Source organism: Camelus dromedarius, chromosome 9 (assembly GCF_036321535.1).
Source record: "Camelus dromedarius isolate mCamDro1 chromosome 9, mCamDro1.pat, whole genome shotgun sequence".
Classification (NCBI taxonomy): Eukaryota; Metazoa; Chordata; class Mammalia; order Artiodactyla; family Camelidae; genus Camelus; species Camelus dromedarius.
In genome coordinates, this window is record NC_087444.1 from 26,534,142 (window position 1) to 26,551,360 (window position 17,219).

General features: G+C 43.1%; 1 protein-coding gene across 1 annotated transcript in view; it reads right to left on the reverse strand.

Annotated features, from left to right (window-relative positions):
* Nucleotides 1-1,833: 1,833 nt before the first annotated feature.
* Nucleotides 1,834-17,219, reverse strand: part of GAN (gigaxonin) — a 58,834-nt gene continuing 43,448 nt past the window's right edge. The window contains exons 10-11 of the mRNA XM_031458005.2: nt 14,765-14,874; nt 1,834-14,678 (exon numbers count right to left, since the gene is read on the reverse strand). Coding sequence (XP_031313865.1) covers nt 14,497-14,678; nt 14,765-14,874 — 292 coding nt within the window. The 3' untranslated portion in view covers nt 1,834-14,496. The remainder of the gene's footprint in view (nt 14,679-14,764; nt 14,875-17,219) is intronic.

Below are 17,219 nucleotides of genomic sequence, written 5' to 3' on the forward strand. Positions count from 1 at the left end.
CTGCATCAGAACTAGCAAGGTGCCCCTGCCCTACTCAGAACAGCAATCTGGAGTACATTCCTCTAGAACCGGTTCCCTCGCAGGGCAGGCCTGGAGCAGACAGCTGGCTCAGGTACGTCAGATGTAAAAGGGACCTGGTGATGATGTGGTCCAGGGTTTTACTTAACAAGGAATTACTGCCCTTGGCCTCTAGACAACGAAGTCCAGTAATTCAAGTCTCATCTAAGATAAGAAAGGAGGCGTAGGGAGGGCAGAAATTGCCAGGGTTTCCCAGGGTGAGTGGGCACAGCCAGGACCCCTTGGAGCTGCTGGCAGGTCTGGGCATCACAGGGCTGAGTTTCAGGCTCCGACTACGCCTCTCTGCATCCAGCCAACTCAGGCACTGGTTTCTGGCCAAGTGTTTGTTTAAAGAAAGGGTCCCACAGCATCCTTACCACCCTTCAAAGATAAAAAGGCTTGCAGACCACTGAAAATATCACTTTCTCACTATTATAGGAGGGGGAATAAAATTAAAACAAACTCCTGGGCATATATCCAGAGGGAACCTTAATTCAAAAAGACACCTGCACCCCAATGTTCATAGCAGCACTATTTACAATAATGTTTCCAAACATGGAAACAACCTAAATGTCCATTGACAGATGACTGGATAAAGAAGTTGTGGTATATTTACACAATGGAATACTACTCAGCCATAAAAAATAAAATAATGCCATTTGCAGCAACATGGATGGACGTGGAGATTGTCATTCTAAGTGAAGCCAGAAAGAGAAAGAAAAATACCATATGATATCACTCATATGTGGAATCTAAACAGAAAAGACAAATGAACTTACTTACAAAACAAAAACAGACTCAGACACAGAAAACAAACTTATGGTTACCAGGGAGGGAAGGGGGTGGGAAGGGATAAATTAGGAGTTCTAGATTTGCAGATACTAAATAATATATATAAAATAGATAAACAACAAGTTCATACTGTATAGCACAGGGAACTGTATTCGATATCCTGCAGTAACTTACGGTGAAAAAGAATATGAAAAGGAATATATGCATGTTCATGTATGACTGAAGCATGATACTGTACACCAGAAGTTGATACAACATTGTAAACTGACTATACTTCAATAAAAAATATACATACCAAAAAAATGAGGGAAAATACATAATAAGTTATGTATAAAGTTAAGTTTTAGACTGTTACAGTCAAAAGCAAAAAGAAAACAAACAAACAAAAATAACAATGCCAAACTTCCAAACCTACCCGACACTGTGCTGGACAACTGAATAGGAACACTCCACTTCTTCCTTCCGTGCGATTTCACGAGTGACTCTGGCAGACTGGACGTACGTAACTTTGACATTACTAGGAGAGTCTCTAAGCTCTTTGACCCGTGTCTGTGGTGGAGATCTGCCTTTGACATTTTTTAGGACTCCTGGTGTTTGTATTTTTTTTGTCTCTGGGCCTGACAGCAAGAAGAAACTATAGAGAATTCTCCAACATAGAACTAGACTCTTGGTATCAAGATCCCCTATTTCTCTGAAGTCTAATTTCTTTCTCTCTTCTTAAGAAAGGAAATTTGAAACTGTTTCTTGCAGGGGGAGACAGACTGGGGACTTATTCTGATAGGGACGGAAGACGCCAAGGCAGCGACTGCAGACTGTGGTCCAGGAGCCCATCTTACACCAGGAGCCAGAAGCCAGGGAGCTGACACCCAAACCGTTTAAGTTGTGGCGTAAAAAAGACCAAATTCCATTTAGAAGTCAGGCCAAGCTGTCAACAACACTAATTTACCAGGAACCACTGTAGAAATGAGAACCAAGGACAACGCCTTCCCCATCAAGTTGTTTTATTAGGTTAATTAAACAGCTTAAGGACGATTCATTTGTTCGGTACCCTTCTAGAAAAGATTTCAAGTTTTAAATGAACTTCCAATACATAAAACAAAATTACTTTACCATAGACAAATTTCAGATCAAAATACAACACTCTGTTTCTGTTTGCTTACAGTTATAAAATCCAGTCCATACAAACTACATAAAAAAGATAAAACACTTTCACTGATCCTTGGTACAAGAGAACAGCACAATTGCAGTTGCTCCGAAAGCACAAACCCTGTGCTCATGATACGGGGTCAGCCCCGTAGTTACCCCACAATAGACTGAAGCAGGTAAACAAAGTGCGTGCTACTTAATTTAAGAAGGTTACCATATCCTCTTTGCATCAGTATTACTTGTAAACCATAAAGCAACTTTGTAAGAAAGGTCACTAATTCAAAATTACTTCAACTTCACTAAAATTTCATACCAGCAACGGAATAGAAAATTACTCCACAGAACAGACGAATACACTTGGACCACAGGATGTTTGAGACGTGACGTTTCAATGAAATCACATTAGCACAATTTCTCTGCTATCCTACTGAATTCGGAGAGTATAATTTTACAAGCTGCAACTTCCTGTTACTTAAAATATTTTGAACTTTCCATATAATGTCTTTCATTTAGCTTATGTATAAGTCATTGCAAATCTCTGGGTTTTTTTTTTTTTTTTTCAGTAGTGGGTCTTTCTTTAAAGATCAGGTACCTCATTACACACAAATAATGTCATCTGAATATATGTCTAAGTAGACTGCTCAGCTTGGAATCTTACCAGATGATAAAAGCTGCAGGATTCAGATTTATTCTATATGTACCTTGTCAAAAAATATAGAAATGTTAATTAAACAAAGATGTGTGTTTAACAGGATGAGTTCTGATATGGTATTTTGGGGATTTGGTATTCACGGTCTTTTCCTTATGGTATTAAAAAGGCATCAAAATGACAAATCAAGAGCGTGCTAAAAACTGGTTTTTGACAAGGACGATGTCACAAGCAGCGGCGGGGACCACACAGGCAACCAGCCAACACCAGCGTTGCTGGCTGTTCTGCGGGACCGGGGCCCACTGTGAAGACCAGCCCTGAGTCTGGCAGAATCTAACTGAATTTATAGCCCTGTTTTAAGGAATTCCCTTGGCAGTCTCCTCTCACAGCAGAAGACCGGCGTCAGTGATAGAAAACAAATGAATCTAGACGTTTACGACAAATGGCGGATGGACCCTATTCACAGACAGGTACGAGTATCTCTATCACCAGGAACACAGTGATAAAAGGGAGTCTGCCAGAGCCTGCTTGAGGTGCTTCTACAAAGCCATTTCTGGTGAGGGTGGGGGTGAGGCGGGGAGAGTAGGGAGGTGCTTTTGTTAAACCTGCTGATCACCCCCAGCTCTGCTGAAGCCACCGCAGAACGGGCGGCAATGGATGTTCAGAAGTTCTGCCTAAAACACGATTATGGTTCTCACGGCTGTCACAATTCACAAGCAGTATGGTTCAGAACAAGACAAGCACCACTCGGTGGCCGGCGGCGTGGGGGGCGCAGGAATGGGGAACCCAACAAACGCCGCATCACAGACGAGTCAGAGGGAGAGGAACCCCATCAGCAGAAAAAGCCACTGCCGTTCAATGGAGCCAGCGCTGCTGAATAGCCTGTGCTTTTCTCAACTCAAGGCCACTGGATTCATTTCCCACCATAAAGGTATCTGCCCCACGAAGTCTGGGTGATCTCTGTTTTCACACAGAACCTGAAGTCTGAGGTCCCCTATTGGAAAACAATGCTATAAATCCATCTAAGTTGAGAGTTGATTTTAAGCTGATGGTACCTTTTGGCCCTGCGTACCGGATCCTACCTAAGTTTTTACAAAGTGTGAAGAGTCAAATTCAATGAGCGTGTGCTTAGATTAACAAGAATAAAATTTTATTTTCTGGAGTTTCTTCTGAAGCAAAAATTCCTTTGGAAAAAAAATGGGAAAAGATGGTCTCTCTTACTGTAAACAAGTAATTCTAATTTCCGATTCTGTTCCTAATTTGGAGTGAAGTGTGGTTTGAAGTCAGAGCTAAATAAGAGAAAAGAAAACCCAGCCTAGCTCTGCTCCAAGGATGCAGACGGCACGTCCCGCTGGATGACGGGGGCCCACAGGGAGCCTCCCGGCTGGGTGCTGAGGTAGTTCGTGTGGCATCCAGAGCCCGTGGTCCTGGCTCAGAGAGGAGCCCGGAGAACCTCCAGGGCCGGTGCGGAAGGAGGCCAAGCTGGGCCCGGGAGGCTGTTCTAGTCTAGTTGCTCAAGGAGCCACAGAGATGCCCTCGGCCGTGCCTCGGAGGGGGCGAGGCGCCGGGCCCTGGGTTCTCCCGTGGGAGGTGCAGACTCTGGGAGGCTGCTGGCCTGGGTGACCTGTCTGACTCTCTGGGAGCGGAAAGTGCTGGTCACAAAGGCCAGGTCAGGGGCTCCCGGAAGAATGCCTTCTCAACAAATATTTTTAGGTTAATGTTCTGGGGAACCAGAAGAGCCCCCTGCCCCTGGCTTTTTTTTGGATACATAATTCAAGCAGTCGAAAAATCCAGGCTGGGAGAGATGTGGGATGAGAACAGAGGGCAGGGTGGGCATGTGATTGCCAAGAAAAGTCTGTAAATAAGGGTCCCCTGAAAAACAGGACTGAAATAACCTCCTTCCACCCTGACTAAAGTTCCTCAATCGGCACAGAAAGAAGTGCCAGCTGTGGGGAAGAGCCCATTTCCTCGGAGATTCCGCCTGCGTGTGTGTGGGCACAACAGGAAACCGGGAGGAAAACTAACACTGGATCAAACAAAAGACGGTCAGAGAGTGAAGATGACCACGGGGATGGGGAGACGACAACACAGACGGCTCCCGCCATCGACACCACGGACGTGGGCTGGGCGCGTGGCCCAGACTCTGCTGTCCCCTCTGCTTTGGGGCAGAACTTCCCCTAGGCAGGTAGGCCGGGAGGAGACACACGGAGGGAGCGCCCCCCTTTCTCTCCCTCCAGAACTGGGAGGAAGACTGGGAGGGGGGCACTTTCCTAGAAGAGGATGAGACAGAACAGAAGGCAGCAAGTCCTCTGGAAACGCTTCTCAAGGGATGACTAAGGAACCCATCAGCCAGGTGATGGACTCCTGGACTTGGAAGGGGCTGGAGGAGGCTGGCTAACCCAACCATCCACGATGCCCAGTCCCCTCGACAGCATCCCAGGCCCTGCTTCAAAGATTATGACTTTTACTTAAATCAGCTTTCTCAAATCTGCAAAGGTTGAAAACAAAAGTACATTAAGAGCAAGAATCACTGTTCTAGCGGATGTGGTTTTAGGGAAATCTCAAGAAATATGTCTCTTCCTGAAGGTCCTGCAGCTGCTGGCCTGAGGCCATAGTCCAGAGACGGTGAGCAGGTGGCAGGCAGTGAGGCTGGAGGGGAGGAAGGACGAGGCCAGAGTAAATGTTAAAAGGAACAAAGACTCCTCCTCTCCTCAAAAGCAGTGCAAAAGTTAAAGAACAAACATTGTGTTTTTTTTCCCCCCTCCTTTTTACTAAACTGTTCACAGAACCTCTTGTCTTTGAGAAGCTTTGGAGCCTGTGACCAACATCCTGGCACCAAGCAAGACTCCTCTTGCTGACTCGGTCACACCTGCTGTCACAGCTGCGGGGGGCCGGCCCTGCGATGATCTTTAGAGCTGAGCGCTTGGTACACAGGAGGCACCCACTGTACCATGAGGCAGTTCTATCCGAAGGCTCCCAAACTGACAAAAACATTCGTCTCTACCATTTCTGCTGTCGGCCTGAGCAAGGCACTGGGTGGGGGGTGGGGGGGCGCACACCTGCTTGTTCTCAAGAATCCCCAGGGCCGGAGCTGGGGCCTCAGTGCAGCTCCCAGAGCCATTAGGCAGCTTCTAGGCTGGCTCAGGTCTCTTACCTGGGGCCCATCAGTGCAGCACATGGACGCAAGTTGCAGAACAGACTTCCTTTTCTGGCTACCAGCCCTGCACACAGACAAGGGCACATTTTTTTTTTTTTTAACAAAATTGGCTTATGTTCATAATGGTCAATAACACCCCATTTTTTCCTTTCCTTTTCAATAGGGAACTATCTTCCCTGAACCCAGACATAAGACTCTACTGAATCATGTTATTAGACTGTAAAAAGCACTGCAAAACCTAACACCCAACACTTACTTCCACCCAGTACTTTTCTCTGCTGTCTTTATTTTTACACAAGTTACTAATGAAAATGTTAAAAACAGACACCGCTGGAGGACCTCCATCCATCCTGACAAGGGGTCTGTTCTTACCAACACTGTCTGGGTATTTCTCAGTCCTTTTAAACCTATTTCTACTTCCTTTCTTCAATCACAAAAATATCAAGAATGACTTTATCAAATACCTTACTGAAATCAAGATAAGCTGGGAATGTCACGTACCACTAAGGCTACCAGTCTGTAGTCTGAACTGGAAAGGAAGCGAGTTTACAAAAAGATTAGGTAGCTCACTTTTGGTATCACCTTGTTAAATAACCCTTCTTTATTTGAAGGTACAGAAATTCTACACTCTCTCTCACAAACACACACACACACACCCGTAACACAACACAAAGTTTGTTTGTTTGCTTAAGTTTCATATAACATCCAAGTTCAGAAAGGACAGTTCAGGTCTAATGATCTCAAAAAGAGGTCTAGAAAGTATCCAGTTTATTTGACCAATATAGACTGTTACTTTTGCTACTTTAGGGAAAAAAGAAAAATTCAACTTTGGGAAAGAGTTTTAAATATTATTAGAGTATTTCATGAGGCAATTCCTGAAATAAGAGATATTTATAACCACGCTAGATATTCTGAACATGTACTCTGGGGTATTTTGGCTATCCAGAATCATCTTGAATTTAGGTACTGGAGAAGTAGGAGAGCAGAAAATAAGTAATTTTATAAATGCAAATATGCATTTATTTGTGTATCATGTGGTGGCAGACGTGAGAGGGAAGAAAGCACTGAGGCCAGGGACACTGAGCTGGGGGCAGCCCCTACCCCACAGGAGCGGACGTCATCAGCGACTGGAGGCTGAGAAGGGCGGTAACAGTTGAGGTCGGAACCACCGCCACCATCACGTTTGTGTGCAAGGCACCAAGTCCTCACCTTCATTGCTGCACTGACGGCCCCCTCACCAGCAACCCAAGGAGGTAAATACCCACACCTAAGAGCCGAGCTTCAGGGTTAAAGGGCTTCCAACCTCACAGAGAAGTCAGCATCTTCAAACCCACATGCACCCGGCACCAGCGCCCACGTATGCTCACAACCACTAGGTTCACTTGGGACAGTACACAGAATGTCTACAGATGCTTTTCTCAAAATAATTAAAATAAGAAAGCCTGGGGCTCTAGAGGGCTTGGTTCTCTTGGAAACCACTTAAGGGAGTGCCACACTGCTCCATCTACCTGAGAACTCTGCCAGAATTCTACTGTCAGGAGCAAGCCCTTTAGTTTAAAAAGCACAAGCATAAACACTAAATCTTACTAAGGCGCAGGGACAGTTAAGGTGTTAGATTGTACCTGGGACCTAAGTTATTCCTAGCATGCTGGCTTTTTAGGGATGGGCATAACTCTCTTGGCCAGGAGGGGTACTGGGTAATTCCTATAAGAAATCATACTCTGATGGGAAGGTCTGTTTATAAGAACTGATGGGCCCTACAGCTCTCCCTAACTCGCCAACCAGGTAAACTGGCAGATGCCAGGGGCTGGGGAGGTCAGCGGGCACAAGTGCCCTGGAGAGAAGGTGCGTACAGGCGGAAGCCAGGGACAGTCCACTGACACACAAAACCAGTCCGATCACTTGCAGTGTGAAGTGTAATGTGCTTCTCCGTTGTTTGGTCAACTCAACCCTGCACTCAGAAAACCCCAGGTTATCAGAACCAAGAGAGAAGAGGAACTCAGAGATGGAGTCTAAACTTTCCTGAAAATTAAGATTCTTGGGAAACAAATTCATGAAGATACATTCTTAAACTGCTCACAAAAGCACCTTAAAGAATATGAAAACCTGTAGCCCCAAGCATCTAAATTCCAAACACTGGGTCGGATGACAGATAGACCTGTCTTCCTGTCTGATCCTAAGGGAGGTGGCAGTGAAGCCTCTATTTTACACAGCAGTGGTGTTTAAATATACTGCTTTTCTGTGTTATGAAAACATAGCCTTGTAAAGACTCTTTAAAGTTCAAGTTGAGTTTCAAGTAATCACTTTGTAGCAGCTCTAGAATTATTGTTCCTCCTGATTAAAAGTGCCTATTAAAAAAAAAAGCAGTAAAATGGAAACTACGCCTTAGAGAATTGTACGCTTCAAGGCCGCTCACTGCTTGCTTCCAGGCTTTTGTTAAAGGACAGAATGTGTTGAATTCTTCTAAATTGGCAGGGGATCGAGCACAGCACTACATAATGAGGTAGCCGAGAACGGTTTTTCCTATAAACACGACAAACAAGGGAATAAGTGCGTGTGTAATTCTCATCCAATTAAACAGGAAGCGTGATAAAGCAAACTGCTTGTACAGAGGTACAGTCATATTTAAACCAAGTTCCTTGGTTTAACTTGAAAAAAAGTCAACCCAAGGTTCTATGGTACACCTTACCTGTAATTGGTGAGTGAGAATAATACAAGTAGAGTACTTTTAAAACCCTACAATTTGTCCTGAAATGCTAAAAATAAAGTTCTAATAAATATGATTCACTCATCAGCAAGAAAGATGAACCTACACTCACTTGGGATCTGAATTATTTCAAGTGGCCCTTTATTTACGTGGTCATACGAACTGGCTAAGCTTTCTCCACTCCACCTTGTGCAGTGTGTACCCACATTCTGTGGGCTGTTGACCCCTCCCCACTTGTTTCCTCTCTAATTCAAATCACAGTGATTCAAGAATTCACAACAACTTTGCTGGGCCATGAGGACATCAGTACCAAAAATTATAATCAGCCCAAATTTCAGCTGAGTAGTAATTTTACAAGATTAGTTTTTATCTCAAAATAAAGAGAAGACGACAGACATTTCTCACTATATAATTATGCAATGCTGTTTTATTTATCAGATACTTGATTTCAGAAGAAAGGGAAGGAGTTTAAAAATCCACTCACTTATTGAGAACGTCAGTGACACAGCTGAACAATAACTTTTCTAAACTGTATGCATCAGACCAAAGAACACATGGTCATATCTGACCTCATCATATGCCATCTATTGCAATGGGACAAAGCTGAGATAGGTTTAAGATTAAAATAATAGAATTACTTCTGAAAAACACAAAAAAATTAGAAGTTTTACCAGCTGGTTTGCCAAAAAAAAAAAAAAAAAAAAAAAAAAAAGAGGAAGTCTACAGTTCAATACCACTGAGACTTCACTGCCAGCAGGCCGAACAGATTCACCCTGAGTTCAAGTTCTCCTCAAATATAGGCAAGTAGGTCACTGCCCTTGCACCGTAAATTTCTATAATTTCTGAAGCAGCTATAAGGAATGCTTCAGGGATTACTACAAAGCTAGCAAAAGGCTTTCTTCAACATTCTAAGATACTACCGTGCCTTTTCCCTTACTGATTTACATGTGCTAAAAGAAAGGGAAGTATAAATGAAGCTTCAGCTCTTTAAAAGTAAAAATAGCTTCTCTTTCAAATACTTATTACTTTTATTCTTTTGAGTTTGGTAAATTCTTAAACTTCCTATAGCTAACTGACAAAGAAAACCAAAGGTCTGGCGGCTTTGATTTGTGCAACTTGCAAAGGATATGCCTGGGGATGTAAGTTATACCACAAATGATTATTATCTGATTAAAAATACTTGTATGCCTAGAAAATTAAGTGATAGCTTAACAGGCTGAACAGGGAAATGATAATCCAAAGATTTTGCTTTGCTTTTGGTTTCTACTCACCTCTCAAATGGGGAAGGAAGCTGTATGTGCTGGGCCCCGAAGGCAGCTTTCTGCCAGGCAGGGGCCCTGCACCTGTGGCAGGGATGCGAGGGCCACAGCAGCCCATTCTGGAAAAGATTCTGGGCCCCAGATAAACAGCAGTAAACAACACCCAGCATTCAATATGATAAACATCATTAGGTGTGCTGAGTGCAGGGTCTCAAAAACCCTACAGAACATATGGCAACCACAGAGGTGTGCGTCACGTGTGTTGGGCACTTTTTTATTCCGTACTGGGGTCCCGCTCTGTGTTATGAGGCCAAGCCTATCTGTACGAAGGTTCTCATTTAAAATCTCATGTAAAATTCAGTCACACTTGGAGAGTCCTTTCTAGCTGCGTGACAAACATCACCTGGATCGCAAACACACAATACTCACTGGTCAAACATGTACTGACTACCTACCATGTGCCAAGCACTGGGATGAGCAGAAAACTAGGAACGGTCCCTGCCCGCAAGGGGTGTGTGGTCTAGAAAGGGGGCAGGATTTCATCTGCCTCACTGTTAAGCTCCCCAGAAAGCCAAGCAGAATTCTGAGTAGGCGCTCAATCAACACTGTTGATTAAACCCAGGGTGGGTATCTCTGCACCAGTTGGAGTCTCTTCTCTCACAGCTCCAGGGGTGGCCACTGACCCCTCCCTTCCCTTCCACTTGGTGTTCTGCAGGGGGTTCCTGTGCCTTTCAAACTGATGCGGTGAAAGTGCCCCCTCATTCTTTCCCCAGATCATCACATGCCTTCATCTGATCATGGGCAGCCTCCTCTGGAATCAAGAAAGCCAACATTCTGGAAGGTAACACTCAGTGTTCTCAGTGCTCCTTGGAAAACTTCTGGGCTCCCTGGTTTGGGGCACTGAAGTAGGAATGCCCCAAAAGGAACCCCAATAGCCCAAGGCAGCTAACGCATTTCTCTAAAAACCTAACTTGCTACCCTGAGTAACTGAAGTGCCACAGCAAAGGAACCCTGTCTTTACCTCGCCGATGTAAAGAGTGGATTTCCTGTGCTTTGCCAAGGGGACTCCCCACTTACAAATTACAAAAATGGCACATCCAAAGCATCGCTGAAGGCAGTGCCGTCATTAAGTGGAAGTGCAACAGAACACAACACTTCACAACAGACAACAGACTGCCCAATGTCCCCCAAATATTCTTTTTGGTTGTTGCACAGATTGATTAAGTTAGCTACCAATTCCTCACAGCAATGAAATAATGAATTAAAGAAAGAAATAATGAATTTAGAAATTTCTTAGGCCAAATCTTTACAGCATACCAACTACCAGCTTTAATACACTAAAGAAAAGAAATGCAAAAGCCAAGTAAAACTTTCTATAAACCACAAATACATCAATATACACACTCAACATGAGTTTAACACAGTAGGTATACACTGAAGGGCCACAGGCTCAAGAATTTATCTGAAGCACCAGGAGACAATAATATATGTAGTTTGGAACAACGGTTCCAAAAGTAAACATGTACAACAGACTTACCAAGTCATATCATACACACAGGCGCGTGCACACACACACTTTCTCTCTCACACACTTTACCTCTCACAGGATATAAGCATTATTACACACACAAAAATTAAAAACTTCATTTTAAATTAAACACTTAAATCTTGGGAAAAAAATATATCTGGATGTGTTAAAGAAACAAACAAACCAACCAACCTACTTTAGACTAGCCTAGAAGAGAGCCTCTAATTATTCATTTAACCTAACCTGAGACAACTCTCCTGCTTTTGGTGCGATCATGAAAATAAATTGCACATCCCCCAAAGATACTCTATTTAAAATGCTAAGGTCTATCTTCAGCTGCTAATTCCCACATATGCCTGGTAAAAGTGCCTTAAGGAAAAAGTATCAAAAATTTGTCAAGAAAGGATGTTTCAAGGCAAAAGTGGAATGTTAAAACACAAACCTGCATGAAATGAGTTAAATTTTACTTCACAATACTGAAATAACTGTAATTTACCAAATAAATCATGATTAATTTTGGAACACAGTAAAATTAAATACATCCCTACACTTCGACATAATATTTCTATATTCATATATAGTAAAATAACATTTTGGCACTTAGAAGCTTTTGTTGGTTATTGCATCCCATATTATGTGGCAAATTTATTTTTAAAAACATTACCTAATTTCTGCAGCTACAGTGTCAATAAACTGAATTAAAAGAAAAAAAAAAAAAGAACTATTTTATAAAACAAATTGACCAAGTCACACAGGCACTGATGATATTTCAACAGGGACCCATTCACTCCTCAACAACAAACTGTCTCAGTGAAGAGGACTGGCGTAGACTTGGAAAGGGCTTCAAACTTCAGAAATTAGAGAAAAGAGAACTGCTGACTGTCACAGCTTTAACAGGACAGCAGTTACTACTTTAATGTAACTCAGTTGTGGCTTCTGAAGGCCAGGGTTCTGTTCTATGAGAGACATTTTACCAAAGAAAATGCACTCTTTCAGCAAAAATTTGTTTCCTCTACAACTAACATCAACTTGTAAAAAGAAAGTTTTCTTTCTTTGCAGTGGCCACATTGCTTGCTTTGATTAAAAGACATTTGAAAGTGGAGAGGGTGTAGCTCAAGTGGTAGAGCTGCATGCTTAGCATGCAGGAGGTCCTGGGTTCAAACCCCAGTATATCCGTCCTCCAAAAATAAATAAACCTAATTACAACTCCCAAACCCAAATGTTAAAAAAAAAAAAAAAAAAAAAAAAAAGAAGACATTAGAGGTATCCTGGGGAAAGTGTGCAGACGACAGCTGACTGGTACACCATACAAAACAAAGAGGCTGGCTTGGCCTTAGGAACCAAATTTGACTGTCTTATGAGACTCAGGGGCAAATCTGGCCCGGAGCCTCTGAAAAAGAAGGTAAGAACCTGTATCTCCTTCTGCCCACGTCTTCTGCCAGGATGGAGAGTTAACGTGCACACACAACACTCTGCAGAACCCCACAAGCAAGGCTCCTCAGCAACTTTTGCAGCACAGTTCTGACTTCTAACAGGTGGAAGAAAACCCCTGCAGATCGGTCCCCCTTCTACAGCTCCTGGGTGGGAAAACATAAGCGATGTCTCACACTAACGTGAAAAGAATACAAACATTCCATGCAGGGAGTTTCTAGAAGAACTTCCTATTCTCAAATTTGTAACCAAAGAATACATTTACACATTTATTAATCAAAATGCTGCTTCTTATAGCCATATTCTAAGGGGAGGGGGAAAAAAGCTGTAGAAAACAATTAGAAATGAAAAGCTCTATATTCAGTTCATTAGAAATCTGATATTGCATAAAATTCAAATGATGAAGTACTCAAGCACTTTGAAGTCCCTGGTTTCACACTCAGGTGGTATAATTTGAATGGAAAACAAAATATCTTATAAGATAGGTGGGACTAATGACAGACTTTGTCCCCCCAGGGGAAGGGGGCTGGGGTGGGGTCACCATGAGAGTGAGAGATACGAAAGGAGGAAAGGATTAACTTGCTCTACTGTGAACAGAATAAAATTAAGTTGAGGTAGTTTATTCTACCAGCCAAACTTTACTTGTAATGTAATTTGTCTAAAACTCGTACTAGTGAACGGCACGGAGAAAATTCTGCTACAAAGACTAGATTCTTAACACGGATTCGCATTCTAAGACACGTTTCCAAATCCTAAACAGTAGTAAACAAGACTTTGTGTGCTTTCAGACAGATTATTTTTAAAAGTTTTTGATCCCTATATATTTTCTCTGGACAGTTTTTTGTTTGTTTTTTGTTTTTGGTCATCGCAGACCTTTACTATTTGTCTGACTCAGGTCTTTCTTTTATAAAACCTCCTCACTGATAGCCTCATATTTATAAAATGGGTTGACTGGTTGGAAAGGAAGAATGTCACTGCAGGAGATCCTTCACAGCTCCTCGAGCGAGCGCTACCCCAGAAAGGATGTCCTGACAGATCTTAATCTGAATTATCACAGAAGTTAGCAACTTCCTTTAAATTCACATGAGGGCTGCAACCTGACTCATGAACTTACTGACTCTTTAGATCACTAAGATAGAATGTCATAAAAGAGAAATTTTATCTTAGTCTCAATTCATCATATTATCAATGAAAAAAGATTCTTAGGACAGAGCACTAGTAGTAAGTGGAGACTAACCGGCGTTGAGCCCAACCTAACGTTTTAGGCACAAACCTTAATTTGTTGGGCAGAGTTAGGCATAATATTTCCTTTCAGATGCAGTAAAAAAGCAATCGTGGTATGTTTGGATATGTTGGTTTGCATATACGGATTTTTGTTTGTTTGTTTACCAAAGCCAGGTACTCGAACACAGCGGTCAGTCAGATCTGAGTTCCCTTCAGGGAAAATGCACCTTAGTATTTTAACTTCAGTATTTTACATGAATTTACCCATCCCCACTTCCCTTTTCCTGTTGACACTGACCAGCCCCGGGTGGTCTACAGCCACATCTACTAGAGGAAGTCACTCCTCCCCAGGAGTTTTCAGCAGTTACATGTTCTCCCAAACTAGAGCTGCAGCTCAGGCTTATAAGCATCACAAAACCACCAGTTACCAGACAAAGCCGGGCGCGCAGAGCGAGCTCGGAGCTCCGGCCGCACCTCCGCCCCCCTCACACAAAGCCGCGTTCCGGTGCGCTGGGGCAGGAGCTCTGCTTCTGCTCTGCCTCCTCTTCAAGGTGAATGAACTCGGATCCGGAATAAGCCTTGCTGAAGCTGCAGGCGGAAGAGCTTGCAATTTGCAATACGTAAGGCTGCGCAGCCGGTGCGGCGGAGGTCGGAGGGGAGCAGCGGCTTAGTGTGGTGCCAGGTGCCCGTGCTCCTCTTAAACTCGCGCACGTAGTCGTAATTGGTACCTACACCGGGAGAAAAGCAGAGGTGACACAGCGTGCCTCGGAGCCACGGGGAAACGACGTCAACCAAATCCCTGTACCCCTCTGACCTGTGTCAAGATCTCCGATCACATAAATACTGGCTCCTATGGGCACAGCTCCATACACAAAAGAGGAACTGGCGGGGATGCACAAATTCTGGTCATTAAGATAGATCCACCTGAAAATAAACAGAGGGACAAATGAAGGAGGTCGCAAGGACCATCGCAACATCTAGGCAGACTGAGCCGACAAAATCTGGGGGCCCCAACAGTAGGAGGCACGGCCCCCACACTCCACTTCCTGGGAACCACTCGTTCATTTCCTCCCCGTCACTGTGGATTCACTTGTGGATTTAGTTCTGACTGCACCAGAACGCTGCATATATTGAATCATAAAAAGTATGCACTTTTCAGTCTGCTTCTTTTGCTCAGCATGGTGTTTGAGACTGATCCCTGCTGTGGCTTGCATCAGTATTTCACCTCTCCTTATTTTAATTAGCATTCCATTACCCAGGTGTATCACAATTTGTTAACCATTCACCTACTCACGTGCACTTGGGTAGCCTCTGGTGTTTGGCTATTGAGAATTAAAGCTGTTTTGGACATTAGAGTGCAAAGATATTTTGTGGGCTTATGTTATGGAATTGCTTGGTTAACTGCTTGAAGGCATATTTCCTTTGATAAGAAAATGAGCACTGTTTTCCAAAGTACTGTGCCATTTTGCATGCCAATGAGCAGAGTATGAGAACTCCAGCTGCTTGTGACTACTGTCAGCTCTTGGTACTGTCAGTCTTTCATTTTAGCCATTTTAGTGGTGTGCTCTTCCCTGTAGACCAGTGATGCTGGGTATGTCTGCACGTGCTTACTGGGCATTTTATATGTCTACTTTCATGCCCAAAGATTTGCTCATATTTCAAATTGGGTTTTCTGTCTTCTTATTGAATTTTAAGATTTTTTCTGTTTCATGGATACAAGCCCTTTGTTAGATATGTGTATCACAAATATTTTCCTCAGCACATAGACTGTCTTTCCATTATTGTAAGGGAGAATTTTGAGGAACAGCAGTTTTTATTTTTGATGAATTCCTTTTCATCCTTTTTTTTTTTCTTTTTATAGTTCATGCTTTCTGTGTCCTGCTAGGAAATCTTTGCCTAGTTCAAGCTGGCAAAGATTTTTTAAAATTAAAATTTCTGGAAAACTTATTATTTCAGTTTTTACATTTAGGTCTTATGATACATTTCAAGTTAATTTCTGTGTATGGTATGAGATATGAGTCAAAGTCCTTTTTTCCCCCCCTCATACAGGTATCTAGTTTTTTCACCATCATTTGCTGAAAAGACGTTTCTTTCCCCCAGTAAACTGCCTTGGCATTTCTGCTGAAAATCAATTTAATAAGCACAAAAAGGATCCAGGGCTCCGTGAAGAAGTGGCTGATTCCACAGCTGAGACAGAAAATATACGATGAGCTGCCAGACAGGAAGGACTTAAAAAGGGACGGGGTGTGTCACAGGGACACAGGAGCCGACATGCAGCAGCTCCCAATGGCCACAGCTGGAACAATCTGAGTAACAAAATAAATAATGATAGTACTGGATGCGTAACTCATAGAATAAACAAATACCCAGGAGTCCGTGCTGATATAAATAAATGACTCAATACATTAAAAAAAAAAAAAAAGACAACAAGGAGAAAGGACAAGTCTTCTCTACAGAACTCCAGTAGACATATGTAGGAGGAATGGGGGACAGAAAAATTGCCATTTAGCAAACAAAACACCGAAGTAGTAATGACAGGAAGGTTAGTCCACTGACGGTGCTAAACTCATGGTGAAAGTTTAAGGAGAAACAAGTTATCTCTTCCAAGACAGTCACTCATTACGAAGGGAGACGTGGTAACTTTACAGACGCCACCTCCACCAGGCCATCGGGATGAGCATCACCGTAAGGAGACGTACCAACAAGAGGCTCTCCCGACGCGGGGCGGGGAAGGGCACAGCTGCACTCCTGAGGGATTCCTACCCCAAACGCGTAACCTCAGCCTCATTGCGAGAAGTCACGAGACAAACCCAGATTAAGAGACATCCTAGTAAAAACTGACCAATAACATTCGAGGATATCAAGGTCATGAAGACGAGGAAAGACTGAGGCACCGCCACAAATTAAAGGAGACTAATCAAACTCAACAACTGAAACAACGTGGGATCCTGGATCGGATCCTGGAGCAGAGGGCAAAAAGGTAGTGGACGAGCTGGTGAAGATTCGAATAACGCTGGTAGTTTACTTCATAATACTATGCCAACGTGAATATCCTGGTTTTGATATCTGTACTATGGTACGTAAGGTGTTAAAAATAGGAAAGGTGGGGAATGGTTTATGGGAACTCTTTTTTTAGTAGAATCAAAGATTTTTTTTTTTAAGATTTTTTTGGGGGGGGTAGTTAGGTTTATTGGTTTATTTATTTTTTAATAGAGGCACTGGGGCTTGAACCCAGCACCTCGTGCATGCTAAGCACACACTCTACTAAT